Here is a 15,836-nt window from a genome sequence, read left to right as displayed (position 1 = left end):
CATGACCTGATTTACTAGAGGCAAACAGGGGATGGGCTGTAGCTGAGGAATTCGTCAATATAGTATTTAGGCCCAAAAACACATTGATACGAACTCCTATTACTATAATACAATGCTAGAGACTGAAAAATGACATTTATAACGCATAGCCCCTTTAAAAAGTGGCCTGACTGGGGCTATATTTTGCACTATATTTCCTGGCCTGAATGATTTCCCCAGTCCGGCCCTGGTTAAAAGCCTCCAATGCTTATTAGTGTGTGTGCGTTAGAACGTGTGCATGTTTCAACCATACATTTCCATTTAATTTCTTTTTTTTTACCTCCTATAATAGTGGGGGTCGCGGCTCTCTGACCCCGTTATTTTTGGGTCGCGGCCTGAAAAGTTTGGGAACCCCTGATCTAGTGTACATACAGAGTTAAGCAAAAACAAGGCATATAAAATCACACAGAAATGGCGGCTACGTGGCGTAGTGGGCAAGGCGCTCGCCACGAAATGCTGGAGACGCTGGGCTCGTCAGTTCGAGCCCAGCGCTCCACATTTGCTTTCAGTTTAGCTGGTCGTCCGTACTAATACACATTGGCCGTATTAGGGGGTGGGAAACTGATGGGTGGGGATCGGGCGTTGTGGACAGCGACTCCTACAGGTCGGTTGGTGCGCCTGCGCAGTAGAATCAGGATACTGTCTGTTTAGGGCCAAATATGTTTCTAATTTGTGTTGTGATTGTGTGAGTTGATTCCAATAAGTAATGTATTTATCTTCTTCTTTGGTTATAATTTGGTTAGGTCTAATCTTCTGAGGCTGGCTAGGGTTTGTGATGTCAGAGTGTGAGATGTCAGCAAGTTTCATTACGAGTTGACAAAAGGGGCTCCTTTGTAGGTCCAGCTCTTGGCAGGCCAGGGCTTTATGATGATAACAGGCGGGGTAACTTTTTTTTTAAATATGGCTCCAGAATTTTATTGATCTTTTTTGCATATTTATGAGTAACGGATATTGCCACAATTCAGCCCTGAATGCAGAGTTTGGACTTTTCCTTTGTACCCTGAGAATTGTTTTGCAGAACTCTACATGCAGGATCTCAATTGGATTTTTGTCCCATTTTGCCCAATCCGTTAGTAATAAAGGGCCCCATACCTCACTGCCGTACAGTGCAATAGATTCTATAACTGATTTAAATATTTTGAGCCATGTCCTGATTGGAATTTGGATTTTAACTGAACGCTTGATGGCATAGAAAGCCCTTTTTGCCTTCTCCTTGATTTCCTTTACAGCTGAACAGAAATTTCCAGTGGAACTGATTTGTAAACCTAGATACGTATAGCTATTTGTTTGTTCTATTTGGGTCTATTTTGAATTCTGAGTAATCTCTCTGTAACCGGGATCTTTTTTGGAAGGTCATAATTTTGGTTGTCTTCATATTCACTGTCAGGGCCCAGGCCTGACAGTACTGATGAAGAATGTCCAAACTTTGCTGAAGACCTTCTCTAGTAGGAGACAGTATGACCAGGTCATCTGCATAAAAGAGACACTTAATTTCTGTGTCTGTGAGAGTGAGACCAGGTGCTGCTGACTGTTCTAATAATAATGCCAGTTCGTTTATATAGATATTGAACAGTGTGGGGCTGAGGTTGCAGCCTTATTGTGGGAAGAAGTCTGTGTGTTTATCTCCAATTTTGACAGCCAATTTGTTATTTTAATATATGGATAATAACATCAAAGGACTTTCCCCCTATACCACTTTCTATTAATTTAAAAAGTAAACCCTCATGCCAGACTGAGTCAAAAGCTTTCTGGAAATCGACAAAGCATGCCTGAATTTTTCCTTTATTTTGATTTACATTTATCGATTAGTGTGTGTAGGGTGAAAATGTGGTCAGTTGTTCTATAGTTTGGGAGGAATCCAATTTGACTTTTGCTTAACACTTTGAATGCCCAGCAGGGGGCGCACATTTAGTGCTTGAATGCCCACATCCACTTCAATGTTAGCATTAATATCGCCTAATCTATGTTTTAAATTATGGCTATGTGTCTAATCTGCCCGTCGCATTATCAATGACCTATTTCCAGTCAACATTTTCGAAGCAGATTGTTTTTTTATCGGTTCATTTCCGTTTCATAGCATTTAGAAAACCCCTCGTTTTCACAAAAAAAAAGAGGATTCCATGATAATCGCCCCGTACTGTAATATTCTAGAACATTGTCATTTGTCTGCCTATTTATGAATCGTTTTCAAATAAACGCTAGATTATCGATAGTATATGTATACGTGTGCACGCTAGTGGCGCGCGCTGAAAATCGATTCTCTCAGTTCCTGATCGCTCTTAGAGTCAAACAGCCATATCACAAAAAAAAGAAAAAGCTTATATCTCTGTGAAAAAAGGTCTGATTATCCTAATACTGGTAAAATAGATTCCTTACCTGAGATCAGATGGTATCCAAATGGATTATTCCAATTCCTGATCGCCATTCCGAAAATCGATCCTTTTATTGATCCACCGCGTATAATGTACAACACATAATCCCCGCTGCTCTGAGGGTCCAGAATGAAGCTGATCGACTCCGGTCACATGCGTGAGAAGTAAAATGTGGAGTCCGGGTCTTTTTTTCTCATGCCTTTTCATTGAGTCCAATCCAAAAGGGTGAATTACCATCTGGGAGACGATAGGGGGCGTTTTTTTCACATCTGAGCACCTGGAGTGGCTGATTTACCAACGGTAGACTCGGTTGATGAAATATGAATTCAGATCGCTAATAAAAAAAAAACGAAATCTATAATTCTTGAATTTAGGATGCTGCCAAATAATTTCCCCAGATTACTACTAACACGGATGCCTCTATAATTGTTGCGATCATATTTGTCTCCATTCTTGAAAATGGGTGTGAAAATGTTCAATTTGCATTTTCTGTTGGTATGTTTTAACATCTCATTTAATATGCCATCGGTCCCACATGCTTTTTTGTTCTGCAGAGCTTTTAATTTGTCTTCCAATTCTAATTCAGTGATTGGGTTCTGATAATCCTTAACACTTTGAATGCCACCCACAAGTTTTCTCGTGTTATTACCCCCCGGGTTGAATGCCCACTCACGAGAATATTCGCTTTATTCGTTTTTTTTATTTATTAGCGATCTGAAATCATATTGCATCAAGCGAGCCTACCGTTGGAGATCCAGTCACCCCAGGCGCTCAGATGTGAAAAAAGCGCCCCCTATCGTCTCCCAGATGGTAAATCACCCTTTTGGATTGGACTCAATGAAAGTGAATGGGAGAAAGGATTTCTGACTCCACATTTTACGTCTCACTCACGCAGCCGGCATCGACCGGCATCACTCCGGAGCCTGAAGAGCAGCGGGGATTATGTGTTCTACTGTATACACGGTTGATCAATACAATGATCGATTTTTTCGAATGGTGATCAGGAATTGGAATAATCCATTTGGATACCATCTGATCTCAGGTAAGGAATCTATGTTATCAGTCTTAGGATAATCAAACTCGTTTTCACGGATATATAAGCGTTTCCCCTATATGTGATATGGCTGTTTTGACTGTAAAAGCCATCAGGAAATAAGAGCAGCGATTATCAGCGCGCTGCACGAGCGTGCGTCATACCTGTCAACAGTCCCGTTTTTCCCGGGATTGTACTGTATTTCAACCTTCTTCACGCCCTGTTCACGGTTCACGGAATTGGACAATGTTGACTGGAAAATGAGTCTTTGATAAGCGACGGGCAGATTAGACACATAGCCATAATTTAAAACATAGATTAGGCGATATTAACATTAACATTGGAGTGGATTTGGGCATTCAAGGGGGTAAAAAGGAAAACACGGACTGGCTCTCAAAGTGTTAATATTTATTATTTTTCAGAAATGTGTTCTTGGGCTTGATTCTTTGTTGGTTTTCTATAAAGGGTTTCAAAGTGGTTTTTCCATGTATCTCCATTTTGAATGGATTGTTCATTTTTATGTTTCTTGGTAAATGAGTTCCATTTTTCCCAGAATTTATTTGACCCCAGAGACTCTTCAATTAATTGTAACTGGTTTTGTATTGTTCTTTTTTTGTTTTTAGTGTGTTTTTATATTGCTTTAGAGTCTCACAGTAACTAAGACGGAGTTCCTGACTGTCTGGATTCCTGTGTTTTTGGTTGGAGATATTTCTTAGTATCTTCCGAATGGATTTGCAGTCTGAATCAAACCACCTTTCTGGGCCAGGAAGGAGTCTAGAAGAGACTGTGTTGACTCACTGACCATAGCATCCTGGTACTGCTCCAGACTGTTTTGAGCCCGTCTGTATTTAATCTTTATGTTGTACAGATTACAGGGTTGAGAGCATACATGTATATTACCTGTGTCTGCTCTTTTTAGATACAAAGTGATCTGAGAGTGATCTGATAGAGGTGTTTGTTCTTTTACAGTGAAGGCTCTCAAAGAGGTTAGGTCTAAATCTGTTATAGCATAGTCAACGGTGCTGCTACCAAGTCTTGAGCAATACGTATACCGTCCAAAGGAATCCCCCCACAACCTTCCGTTGGTAATGTACAGACCCAACGCTCTACAAAGCTGCAACACTTGTTTTCCACTCTTGTTTGTGTTTCTATCATAATTCTCTCTCTCTCTCTCTCTCTCTCCCTCTCCCTCTCCCTCTCTCTCTCTCTCTCTCTCTCTCTCCCTCTCTCTCTCTCTCTCTCTCTCTAGACTCTGAAAGCGGTGGTGACTCCAGCCTGTCTGTTGGTATTAGATTTCCGTGGTCTTGGTTTGGAGCGGTGGTTGGTGTTGGAGCTCGCCCCCCAGCTAGCATCACACACACACACTTTGCCCTTTGAGTTCAGAGCTCTAGAGGCCATACTGCAGCACAGGGTAAGTGTGTGTGTGTGTGTGTGTGTGTGTGTGTGTGTCTGTGTGTGTGTGTGTGTGTGTACACACAGAGCCAATTGTGTTGCACTGTATCCATGTCCCCAACCACCGCACTTTCACAGTCTTATTGTTGTCTCACTGTTCTGTCCTGTCTTGCACTTTACTTAAATTATTTATTTACTGTTGTATTGTTCTTAATTGTGAAAAAAGTATGCACTGTAATGTCAAAACACGTTCCATTTTGTACCTGTATGAAATGGCGAATAAAGTAATCTGAATCTGAATCTGAGAGAAATACAATGCGTGGAAACTAGTAACACAAAATGCAATTGCAAAATCGAAAAATGCCACAATTCACAAGTGCGTATTGACATTATTACGTATTGATACAATATTATATTGAGAACCATGGCATCCCTAGTGTCGAGATGGAGGTATTCTGTGTTGTCTTAGGCACAAATACATCTTTAGACCTTTTGAATTGTTGGCAATTGAGTCAATACTGCTACACATTCACTTGGCGTGTGCGTGTGTGTGTACAGGTGAACACCCTACAGGCTCGTCTGAATGAGGTCCATCCAGTGATTCTGGACACATTAGAGTCTCTAGTGGATCCTAAACTACTGTCAGCTGATAGAAGCAAACTACATGTTCTACTGCAGAGCGGCAAGAGGTAACACACACACACACACACATATTGACTCCCCCACACATTACACATGCACACACAACACAAATTAACTGTCTCTCCCTTACCCCCATCCTTTACCTCTCTCTGTATGTCTCTCTCTCTCTCTCTCTCTCTCTCTCTCTCTCTCTCTCTCTCTCGTCAGTCTGTCAGAGTTGGAGACAGACATTAAGGTGTTTAAGGATTCGTTGTTGAAGATTCTGGATGAGGATGAGATGGTTGAAGAGCTATGTCTGACCAAGTGGAGCGACCCCAGAGTGTTGTATGATATACACACGCACACACACACACATACATGTATATACAAACACACACACACACACACGCACACACACACACACATGCATATCTAAAATGAAAACAAAGATTGGCGAGGCATATGGGTACTGTACTTTAGCAGTTACCATGGAAATAAGTAAAGTTTACGATATAAAATACATTTTCTCAAAGATTAAATTAAAACATTAAAACTTCATTGGTTGGTTGTAACAGTATAAGACTGTAATCATCTCTACCTGTGTACATAATACGGTTTGGCTGTAATACTAATTTTCAATGGGTGGCTACAATGGGGAAAATCACAGGTTTTTTGCACTCCCCAGGTATATTGCACTTGTTTACTAACATGTCAAACTGGCCTGGCTTGATGATGCCTCGTGACACGCTAGCACGGAAATTGGCTAGCAGAGAGTCAGAACCACTAACTAACTAGCCCTAACCTCTAACTAACTAGCCCTAACCTCTAACTAACTAGCTCTAACCTCTAACTAACTAGCCCTAACCTCTAACTAACTAGCCCTAACCTCTAACTAACTAGCCCTAACCTCTAACTAACTAGTCCTAACCTCTAACTAACTAGCCCTAACCTCCAACTAACTAGCCCTAACCTCTAACTAACTAGTCCTAATCTCTAACTAACTAGCCCTAACCACTAACTAACTAGCCCTAACCTCTAACTAACTAGCCCTAACCTCTAACTAACTAGCCCTAACCTAACTAACTAGCCCTAACCTCTAACTAACTAGTCCTAACCTCTAACTAACTAGCCCTAACCTCCAACTAACTAGCCCTAACAACTAACTAACTAGTCCTAACTTCTAACTAACTAGTCATAACCTCTAACTAACTAGCCCTAACCACTAACTAACTAGCCCTAACCTCTAACTAACTAGCCCTAACCTCCAACTAACTAGCCCTAACCTCTAACTAACTAGTCCTAACCTCTAACTAACTAGCCCTAACCTCCAACTAACTAGCCCTAACAACTAACTAACTAGTCCTAACTTCTAACTAACTAGTCATAACCTCTAACTAACTAGCCCTAACCACTAACTAACTAGCCCGAACCTCTAACTAACTAGCCCTAACCTCTAACTAACTAGTCCTAACCTCTAACTAACTAGCCCTAACCTCCAACTAACTAGCCCTAACCTCTAACTAACTAGTCCTAATCTCTAACTAACTAGCCCTAACCTCCAACTAACTAGCCCTAACCTCTAACTAACTAGTCCTAATTTCTAACTAACTAGCCCTAACCTCTAACTAACTAGCCCTAACCTAACTAACTAGCCCTAACCTCTAACTAACTAGTCCTAACCTCTAACTAACTAGCCCTAACCTCCAACTAACTAGCCCTAACTTCTAACTAACTAGTCCTAACCTCTAACTAACTAGCCCTAACCACTAACTAACTAGCCCTAACCTCTAACTAACTAGCCCTAACCTCTAACTAACTAGCCCTAACCTCTAACTAACTAGTCCTAACCTCTAACTAACTAGCCCTAACCTCCAACTAACTAGCCCTAACCTCTAACTAACTAGCCCTAACCTCTAACTAACTAGTCCTAACCTCTAACTAACTAGCCCTAACAACTAACTAACTAGTCCTAACCTCTAACTAACTAGCCCTAACCTCCAACTAACTAGCCCTAACTTCTAACTAACTAGTCCTAACCTCTAACTAACTAGCCCTAACCACTAACTAACTAGCCCTAACCTCTAACTAACTAGCCCTAACCTCTAACTAACTAGTCCTAATCTCTAACTAACTAGCCCTAACCTCCAACTAACTAGCCCTAACCTCTAACTAACTAGTCCTAATCTCTAACTAACTAGCCCTAACCTCTAACTAACTAGCCCTAACCTAACTAACTAGCCCTAACCTCTAACTAACTAGTCCTAACCTCTAACTAACTAGCCCTAACCTCCAACTAACTAGCCCTAACAACTAACTACCTAGTCCTAACTTCTAACTAACTAGTCATAACCTCTAACTAACTAGCCCTAACCACTAACTAACTAGCCCTAACCTCTAACTAACTAGCCCTAACCTCCAACTAACTAGCCCTAACCTCTAACTAACTAGTCCTAACCTCTAACTAACTAGCCCTAACCTCCAACTAACTAGCCCTAACAACTAACTAACTAGTCCTAACTTCTAACTAACTAGTCATAACCTCTAACTAACTAGCCCTAACCACTAACTAACTAGCCCGAACCTCTAACTAACTAGCCCTAACCTCTAACTAACTAGCCCTAACCTCTAACTAACTAGCCCTAACCTCTAACTAACTAGTCCTAACCTCTAACTAACTAGCCCTAACCTCCAACTAACTAGCCCTAACCTCTAACTAACTAGTCCTAATCTCTAACTAACTAGCCCTAACAACTAACTACCTAGTCCTAACTTCTAACTAACTAGTCATAACCTCTAACTAACTAGCCCTAACCACTAACTAACTAGCCCTAACCTCTAACTAACTAGCCCTAACCTCCAACTAACTAGCCCTAACCTCTAACTAACTAGTCCTAACCTCTAACTAACTAGCCCTAACCTCCAACTAACTAGCCCTAACAACTAACTAACTAGTCCTAACTTCTAACTAACTAGTCATAACCTCTAACTAACTAGCCCTAACCACTAACTAACTAGCCCGAACCTCTAACTAACTAGCCCTAACCTCTAACTAACTAGCCCTAACCTCTAACTAACTAGCCCTAACCTCTAACTAACTAGTCCTAACCTCTAACTAACTAGCCCTAACCTCCAACTAACTAGCCCTAACCTCTAACTAACTAGTCCTAATCTCTAACTAACTAGCCCTAACCTCCAACTAACTAGCCCTAACCTCTAACTAACTAGTCCTAATCTCTAACTAACTAGCCCTAACCTCTAACTAACTAGCCCTAACCTAACTAACTAGCCCTAACCTCTAACTAACTAGTCCTAACCTCTAACTAACTAGCCCTAACCTCCAACTAACTAGCCCTAACTTCTAACTAACTAGTCCTAACCTCTAACTAACTAGCCCTAACCACTAACTAACTAGCCCTAACCTCTAACTAACTAGCCCTAACCTCTAACTAACTAGCCCTAACCTCTAACTAACTAGTCCTAACCTCTAACTAACTAGCCCTAACCTCCAACTAACTAGCCCTAACCTCTAACTAACTAGCCCTAACCTCTAACTAACTAGTCCTAACCTCTAACTAACTAGCCCTAACAACTAACTAACTAGTCCTAACTTCTAACTAACTAGTCATAACCTCTAACTAACTAGCCCTAACCACTAACTAACTAGCCCGAACCTCTAACTAACTAGCCCTAACCTCTAACTAACTAGCCCTAACCTCTAACTAACTAGTCCTAACCTCTAACTAACTAGTCCTAATCTCTAACTAACTAGCCCTAACCTCTAACTAACTAGCCCTAACCTCCAACTAACTAGCCCTAACCTCTAACTAACTAGTCCTAATCTCTAACTAACTAGCCCTAACCACTAACTAACTAGCCCTAACCTCTAACTAACTAGCCCTAACCTCTAACTAACTAGCCCTAACCTAACTAACTAGCCCTAACCTCTAACTAACTAGTCCTAACTTCTAACTAACTAGTCATAACCTCTAACTAACTAGCCCTAACCACTAACTAACTAGCCCGAACCTCTAACTAACTAGCCCTAACCTCTAACTAACTAGTCCTAACCTCTAACTAACTAGCCCTAACCTCCAACTAACTAGCCCTAACCTCTAACTAACTAGTCCTAATCTCTAACTAACTAGCCCTAACCTCCAACTAACTAGCCCTAACCTCTAACTAACTAGTCCTAATTTCTAACTAACTAGCCCTAACCTCTAACTAACTAGCCCTAACCTAACTAACTAGCCCTAACCTCTAACTAACTAGTCCTAACCTCTAACTAACTAGCCCTAACCTCCAACTAACTAGCCCTAACTTCTAACTAACTAGTCCTAACCTCTAACTAACTAGCCCTAACCACTAACTAACTAGCCCTAACCTCTAACTAACTAGCCCTAACCTCTAACTAACTAGCCCTAACCTCTAACTAACTAGTCCTAACCTCTAACTAACTAGCCCTAACCTCCAACTAACTAGCCCTAACCTCTAACTAACTAGCCCTAACCTCTAACTAACTAGTCCTAACCTCTAACTAACTAGCCCTAACAACTAACTAACTAGTCCTAACCTCTAACTAACTAGCCCTAACCTCCAACTAACTAGCCCTAACTTCTAACTAACTAGTCCTAACCTCTAACTAACTAGCCCTAACCACTAACTAACTAGCCCTAACCTCTAACTAACTAGCCCTAACCTCTAACTAACTAGTCCTAATCTCTAACTAACTAGCCCTAACCTCCAACTAACTAGCCCTAACCTCTAACTAACTAGTCCTAATCTCTAACTAACTAGCCCTAACCTCTAACTAACTAGCCCTAACCTAACTAACTAGCCCTAACCTCTAACTAACTAGTCCTAACCTCTAACTAACTAGCCCTAACCTCCAACTAACTAGCCCTAACAACTAACTACCTAGTCCTAACTTCTAACTAACTAGTCATAACCTCTAACTAACTAGCCCTAACCACTAACTAACTAGCCCTAACCTCTAACTAACTAGCCCTAACCTCCAACTAACTAGCCCTAACCTCTAACTAACTAGTCCTAACCTCTAACTAACTAGCCCTAACCTCCAACTAACTAGCCCTAACAACTAACTAACTAGTCCTAACTTCTAACTAACTAGTCATAACCTCTAACTAACTAGCCCTAACCACTAACTAACTAGCCCGAACCTCTAACTAACTAGCCCTAACCTCTAACTAACTAGCCCTAACCTCTAACTAACTAGCCCTAACCTCTAACTAACTAGTCCTAACCTCTAACTAACTAGCCCTAACCTCCAACTAACTAGCCCTAACCTCTAACTAACTAGTCCTAATCTCTAACTAACTAGCCCTAACAACTAACTACCTAGTCCTAACTTCTAACTAACTAGTCATAACCTCTAACTAACTAGCCCTAACCACTAACTAACTAGCCCTAACCTCTAACTAACTAGCCCTAACCTCCAACTAACTAGCCCTAACCTCTAACTAACTAGTCCTAACCTCTAACTAACTAGCCCTAACCTCCAACTAACTAGCCCTAACAACTAACTAACTAGTCCTAACTTCTAACTAACTAGTCATAACCTCTAACTAACTAGCCCTAACCACTAACTAACTAGCCCGAACCTCTAACTAACTAGCCCTAACCTCTAACTAACTAGCCCTAACCTCTAACTAACTAGCCCTAACCTCTAACTAACTAGTCCTAACCTCTAACTAACTAGCCCTAACCTCCAACTAACTAGCCCTAACCTCTAACTAACTAGTCCTAATCTCTAACTAACTAGCCCTAACCTCCAACTAACTAGCCCTAACCTCTAACTAACTAGTCCTAATCTCTAACTAACTAGCCCTAACCTCTAACTAACTAGCCCTAACCTAACTAACTAGCCCTAACCTCTAACTAACTAGTCCTAACCTCTAACTAACTAGCCCTAACCTCCAACTAACTAGCCCTAACTTCTAACTAACTAGTCCTAACCTCTAACTAACTAGCCCTAACCACTAACTAACTAGCCCTAACCTCTAACTAACTAGCCCTAACCTCTAACTAACTAGCCCTAACCTCTAACTAACTAGTCCTAACCTCTAACTAACTAGCCCTAACCTCCAACTAACTAGCCCTAACCTCTAACTAACTAGCCCTAACCTCTAACTAACTAGTCCTAACCTCTAACTAACTAGCCCTAACAACTAACTAACTAGTCCTAACTTCTAACTAACTAGTCATAACCTCTAACTAACTAGCCCTAACCACTAACTAACTAGCCCGAACCTCTAACTAACTAGCCCTAACCTCTAACTAACTAGCCCTAACCTCTAACTAACTAGTCCTAACCTCTAACTAACTAGTCCTAATCTCTAACTAACTAGCCCTAACCTCTAACTAACTAGCCCTAACCTCCAACTAACTAGCCCTAACCTCTAACTAACTAGTCCTAATCTCTAACTAACTAGCCCTAACCACTAACTAACTAGCCCTAACCTCTAACTAACTAGCCCTAACCTCTAACTAACTAGCCCTAACCTAACTAACTAGCCCTAACCTCTAACTAACTAGTCCTAACCTCTAACTAACTAGCCCTAACCTCCAACTAACTAGCCCTAACAACTAGTCCTAACTTCTAACTAACTAGTCATAACCTCTAACTAACTAGTCCTAACCACTAACTAACTCGTCCTAACCACTAACTAACTAGCCCTAACCTCTAGCTAACTAGTCCTAACCACTAACTAACTAGCCCTAACCACTAATTAACTTAGATATCTAACACGGAAAGATTAGTGATGAATGAAGTTGTATTTATCTCACACTTTAAACTGAAAATTATTATAGATTAAGTGGTTAATGTGTGTGTGTGTGTGTGTGTTCAGTGAGGAGAGCAGCCTAGGTATTGACCATGCAGAAGAGATGGAGCTGTTATTGGAGAACTACTTCATGCAGGTAGGACTGACCAACGTCTTGTCTCTAGAAGGTAGAAGACTAGCTCCTCCATACAGACTGAAAGCTAAAAGGTTTATAATTACCTCCATACAGACTGAAAGCTAAAAGGTTTATAATTACCTCCATACAGACTGAAAGCTAAAAGGTTTATAATTACCTCCATACACACTGAAAGCTAAAAGGTTTATATTTACCTCCATACAGACTGAAAGGTAAAAGGTTTATATTTACCTCCATACAGACTGAAAGGTAAAAGGTTTATATTTACCTCCATACAGACTGAAAGCTAAAAGGTTTATATTTACCTCCATACAGGCAGAGGAGCTTGGCAATGAGGCCAGGGAGCTGAAAAGCCTGATAGACGATTCTGAGAGCATCATCTTTATCAACCTGGACAGGTACACACACGCACGCAAGTTTATTTTATTAACATTCTTAAGCAGGCTATACATTATTTCTTATAAGTGCTTATAAATGTCTTATAATCAAACAATAAACGTGTTTATTATGCTCTTAACATGCATATTAACAGGCCATATTTCCTATTAACTAATCCTTATTACAAGGACATAATTATAAAGCGTTACCATGATTTTGTGTTGTTTGTATTGGTGAGAAAGTTGTAGTGGAAAATGTACTATTATCATAATTCATGATGACTATTAACTCTTTCAATGCCACGCCTGGTTTTCCGTTTTACCGCTTGAATGCCACCATCCGCGCCAATGTTAACGTTAATATCGCCTAATCTATGTTTTAAATTATGGCTATGTGTCTAATCTGCCCATCGCATTATCAAAGACTATTTTCCAGTCAGTGCTGTGAAGGTACAGATACAGCCGGGAAAAGTCCAGGAACAGCTGTTTGCCTGCCGTTATGACGTCGTTTGGCATGGTTAATGTTAACAATGACCAGCGGGGGCGCTCTCATACAGCTGGTGACAACTGCCCGACGCGCCGGCTTTTTGTTCATTCATTGGAGGAGCTCCGCGCTGGACTAAGCTCGAGTTCCATTCAATTCCATTACAGCTGGTGACTTCATTCATAGGATGCTACAACGTCCTACAGTATGTCTACAGACTGCATGAATGAATGTTGCTGAATTAAAGAATGAATAAGTTAAACGTGTCAATTCAGCAGTCAAAGTGTATATATTAAAACGTGTCAAATCTAACTTCATTAGATGGCCGACGTACGGCTCTCTTGTCCATTCATTTCATCAAAAGAAAGCGTTAGTGTAATGCTTCTTGGTAACAATAAGTTTGTGTACGCAATGTTGCTGAATAAAATAATTAAACCGTTAAGACCTGTCGAATTAGCAGTCAATGTGTATATTTTGTGTAGTCCCAGGTGGGCTCTCTTTATAATTGATATATTTTGTCTAGTACCGTGGTCTAGTGGTTTAAGGTTATTCCTTTCAATCTGACGCCCGGGGTTCGATTCCCGCTGGGTCTAATATATATATTTTTTTTTTATTATTTATAAAATGAAATTGCCCGCAACGATGTGCATAATACAATAGTAATAATATATAATAAGAATCCAACCAATAGAGCGACATTGTGCAATAAACAAGTAAACAAAGTAGGGCATATTTTACAGTAGGGCACTTTGAAACAACCAATCACGTTGCGCGATAGCACGAGCGGTGCACAGTCAGGAAGTAATGTTAGAGCTGAGTTCACTCATTCCGAACGGCAAAATGTAAAATGCTACCCAGGATTGTTGCGTTTCGTTATAAAAAATTTGCGGTGATAAACAAAAAACGAATCGCAGTATGCAAAACGTGCGGTTCGAGGATCACAGATGTACTATGGTGACAGATAAGGGGGGGGACCCTGATGTAAACAAGACGAAAGTCTTTCTCTGGTCTGCAATGTACAGTGTTGTTTGTACAGTTGTACAGTGTCCCCCACCCACCCCTGTCAGACGTCCTCTCCATAAAAAAAACGATTGAATTGCTCAGAATTTTAAATTATGTCCCCAATAGGACATAATATTAATATTATTCCCCAGTATGACACAATAAACACAGAATGAATGCCCCCCCCCCCCCATAAAAACATACTGCCAAATTACTTCCACCCTCATCTCCAAAACAGTTGGCGTGAACAAATAATACTAGAGACAGAATGAGTTTTGCTTCTTTTTTTGGTTTTTCTTTTAATCAGTGAATTATATTCCCATCCATATCCCCAACTTTGTGATTTTTACATACTGATCAGACGGAGGCAGAATAGCCTGCACATACATCTCTTGTAAGATATGAATTGCGGCATACATTTTCCCAAACATGGTGCTGTTGGCGTCAAGCACAGGAGGTGAGGGGTGGATTGTCACCACCTGTTTAGCTAGGGCAGAGCGCATGTAGAGGGCATAGAAGAACCAGACGAGGCTGAAGATGCACAGGCCGATGGAGATGTTGATGAACACTTTGCCCATGTCAACCTTCTTCTTCTTCTCCTTGCGGTGCCGCTATATATATCAACAACAATCATTCACAAATAATAGACCGGAACAGGAATGGAAAGGAAACGTCAGTGACGTCACATACTGGATTTACTACATCGCCCTATGTAGAACACAAATGAGCAAGGGCGCACATAATAATAATAATATATTTAACACCCCCACTCGAACTTAGCTTATTGTGGTACAAAACAAATATATATATATATATATTCTCCCTCTTTGGCCTTCAATACAAAATAAACAACAACAACAAAAAAAACATATTGGCACATCCATGCTTTTCTTTCACTCTAACTAAGTGCCAAACAAATACTGAGCAAACTTCTTCAGTTGTAGCTTAGTGGCTGGTTTTGTCATCACATCAGCAATCATGTTGTCAGTAGGACAATATTCCAAACATATCCTCCCACTATTCACAGTTTCTCTTATGAAGTGATATTTTATATCAATATGTTTACATCTTTGCCTGTTTACAGGATTCCTGGCTAGTGCAATAGCTCCTTGGTTATCATCATAAACCTTGGTTTGTGCATACTGACATCCATCAATACCCTTGAGTAGCTGTTGCAAATACATACACTCCTGTATGGCTGATGCTAAGGCCATGTATCCTGCCTCGCAGGTAGAAAGTGCAACTGTTGGTTGTCTTCTACTCTTCCATGAAATGAGAGAGCTTCTCTCACTTAGACTGGCACTACGTCCCAACAGGGGGGTAGTGACTAACCTGTGTAGGTGTGACATTGGATTGGCAACCCCCCCACACACCATTGAAATGCTAATTGTTGGGGGACCCTGATGTAAACAAGACGAAAGTATTTCTCAGGTCTGCACCCCCTTAACAATTGTATGTATTGAGCTGGACTGTACTGTACCCATTCTGCAATCTGTTAAAATTTGATATTACATTTACATTTAGTCATCTACCTATTGAAGCGTTGAGAGAAAAAGACAGCCAAGATTGTACTTTAAACT

The 15,836-nt window shown here is 40.7% G+C and overlaps 1 protein-coding gene across 2 annotated transcripts in view; it reads left to right on the top strand.

The window, feature by feature from the left end:
• Positions 1-15,836, top strand: part of mrs2 (magnesium transporter MRS2) — a 46,318-nt gene that overhangs the window by 14,960 nt on the left and 15,522 nt on the right. For both annotated transcript variants that reach the window (XM_084336059.1, XM_084336058.1), the window contains exons 5-9: positions 4,694-4,855; positions 5,395-5,525; positions 5,686-5,802; positions 12,324-12,393; positions 12,709-12,791. In XM_084336059.1, coding sequence (XP_084192185.1) covers positions 4,694-4,855; positions 5,395-5,525; positions 5,686-5,802; positions 12,324-12,393; positions 12,709-12,791 — 563 coding nt within the window. The remainder of the gene's footprint in view (positions 1-4,693; positions 4,856-5,394; positions 5,526-5,685; positions 5,803-12,323; positions 12,394-12,708; positions 12,792-15,836) is intronic.

This window comes from Notolepis coatsorum, assembly GCF_963971535.1.
Source record: "Notolepis coatsorum genome assembly, chromosome: 19".
Taxonomy (NCBI): Eukaryota; Metazoa; Chordata; class Actinopteri; order Aulopiformes; family Paralepididae; genus Notolepis; species Notolepis coatsorum.
Note: the sequence above shows the minus strand (reverse complement) of the source record. Positions and strands in the feature narration are given on the sequence as shown.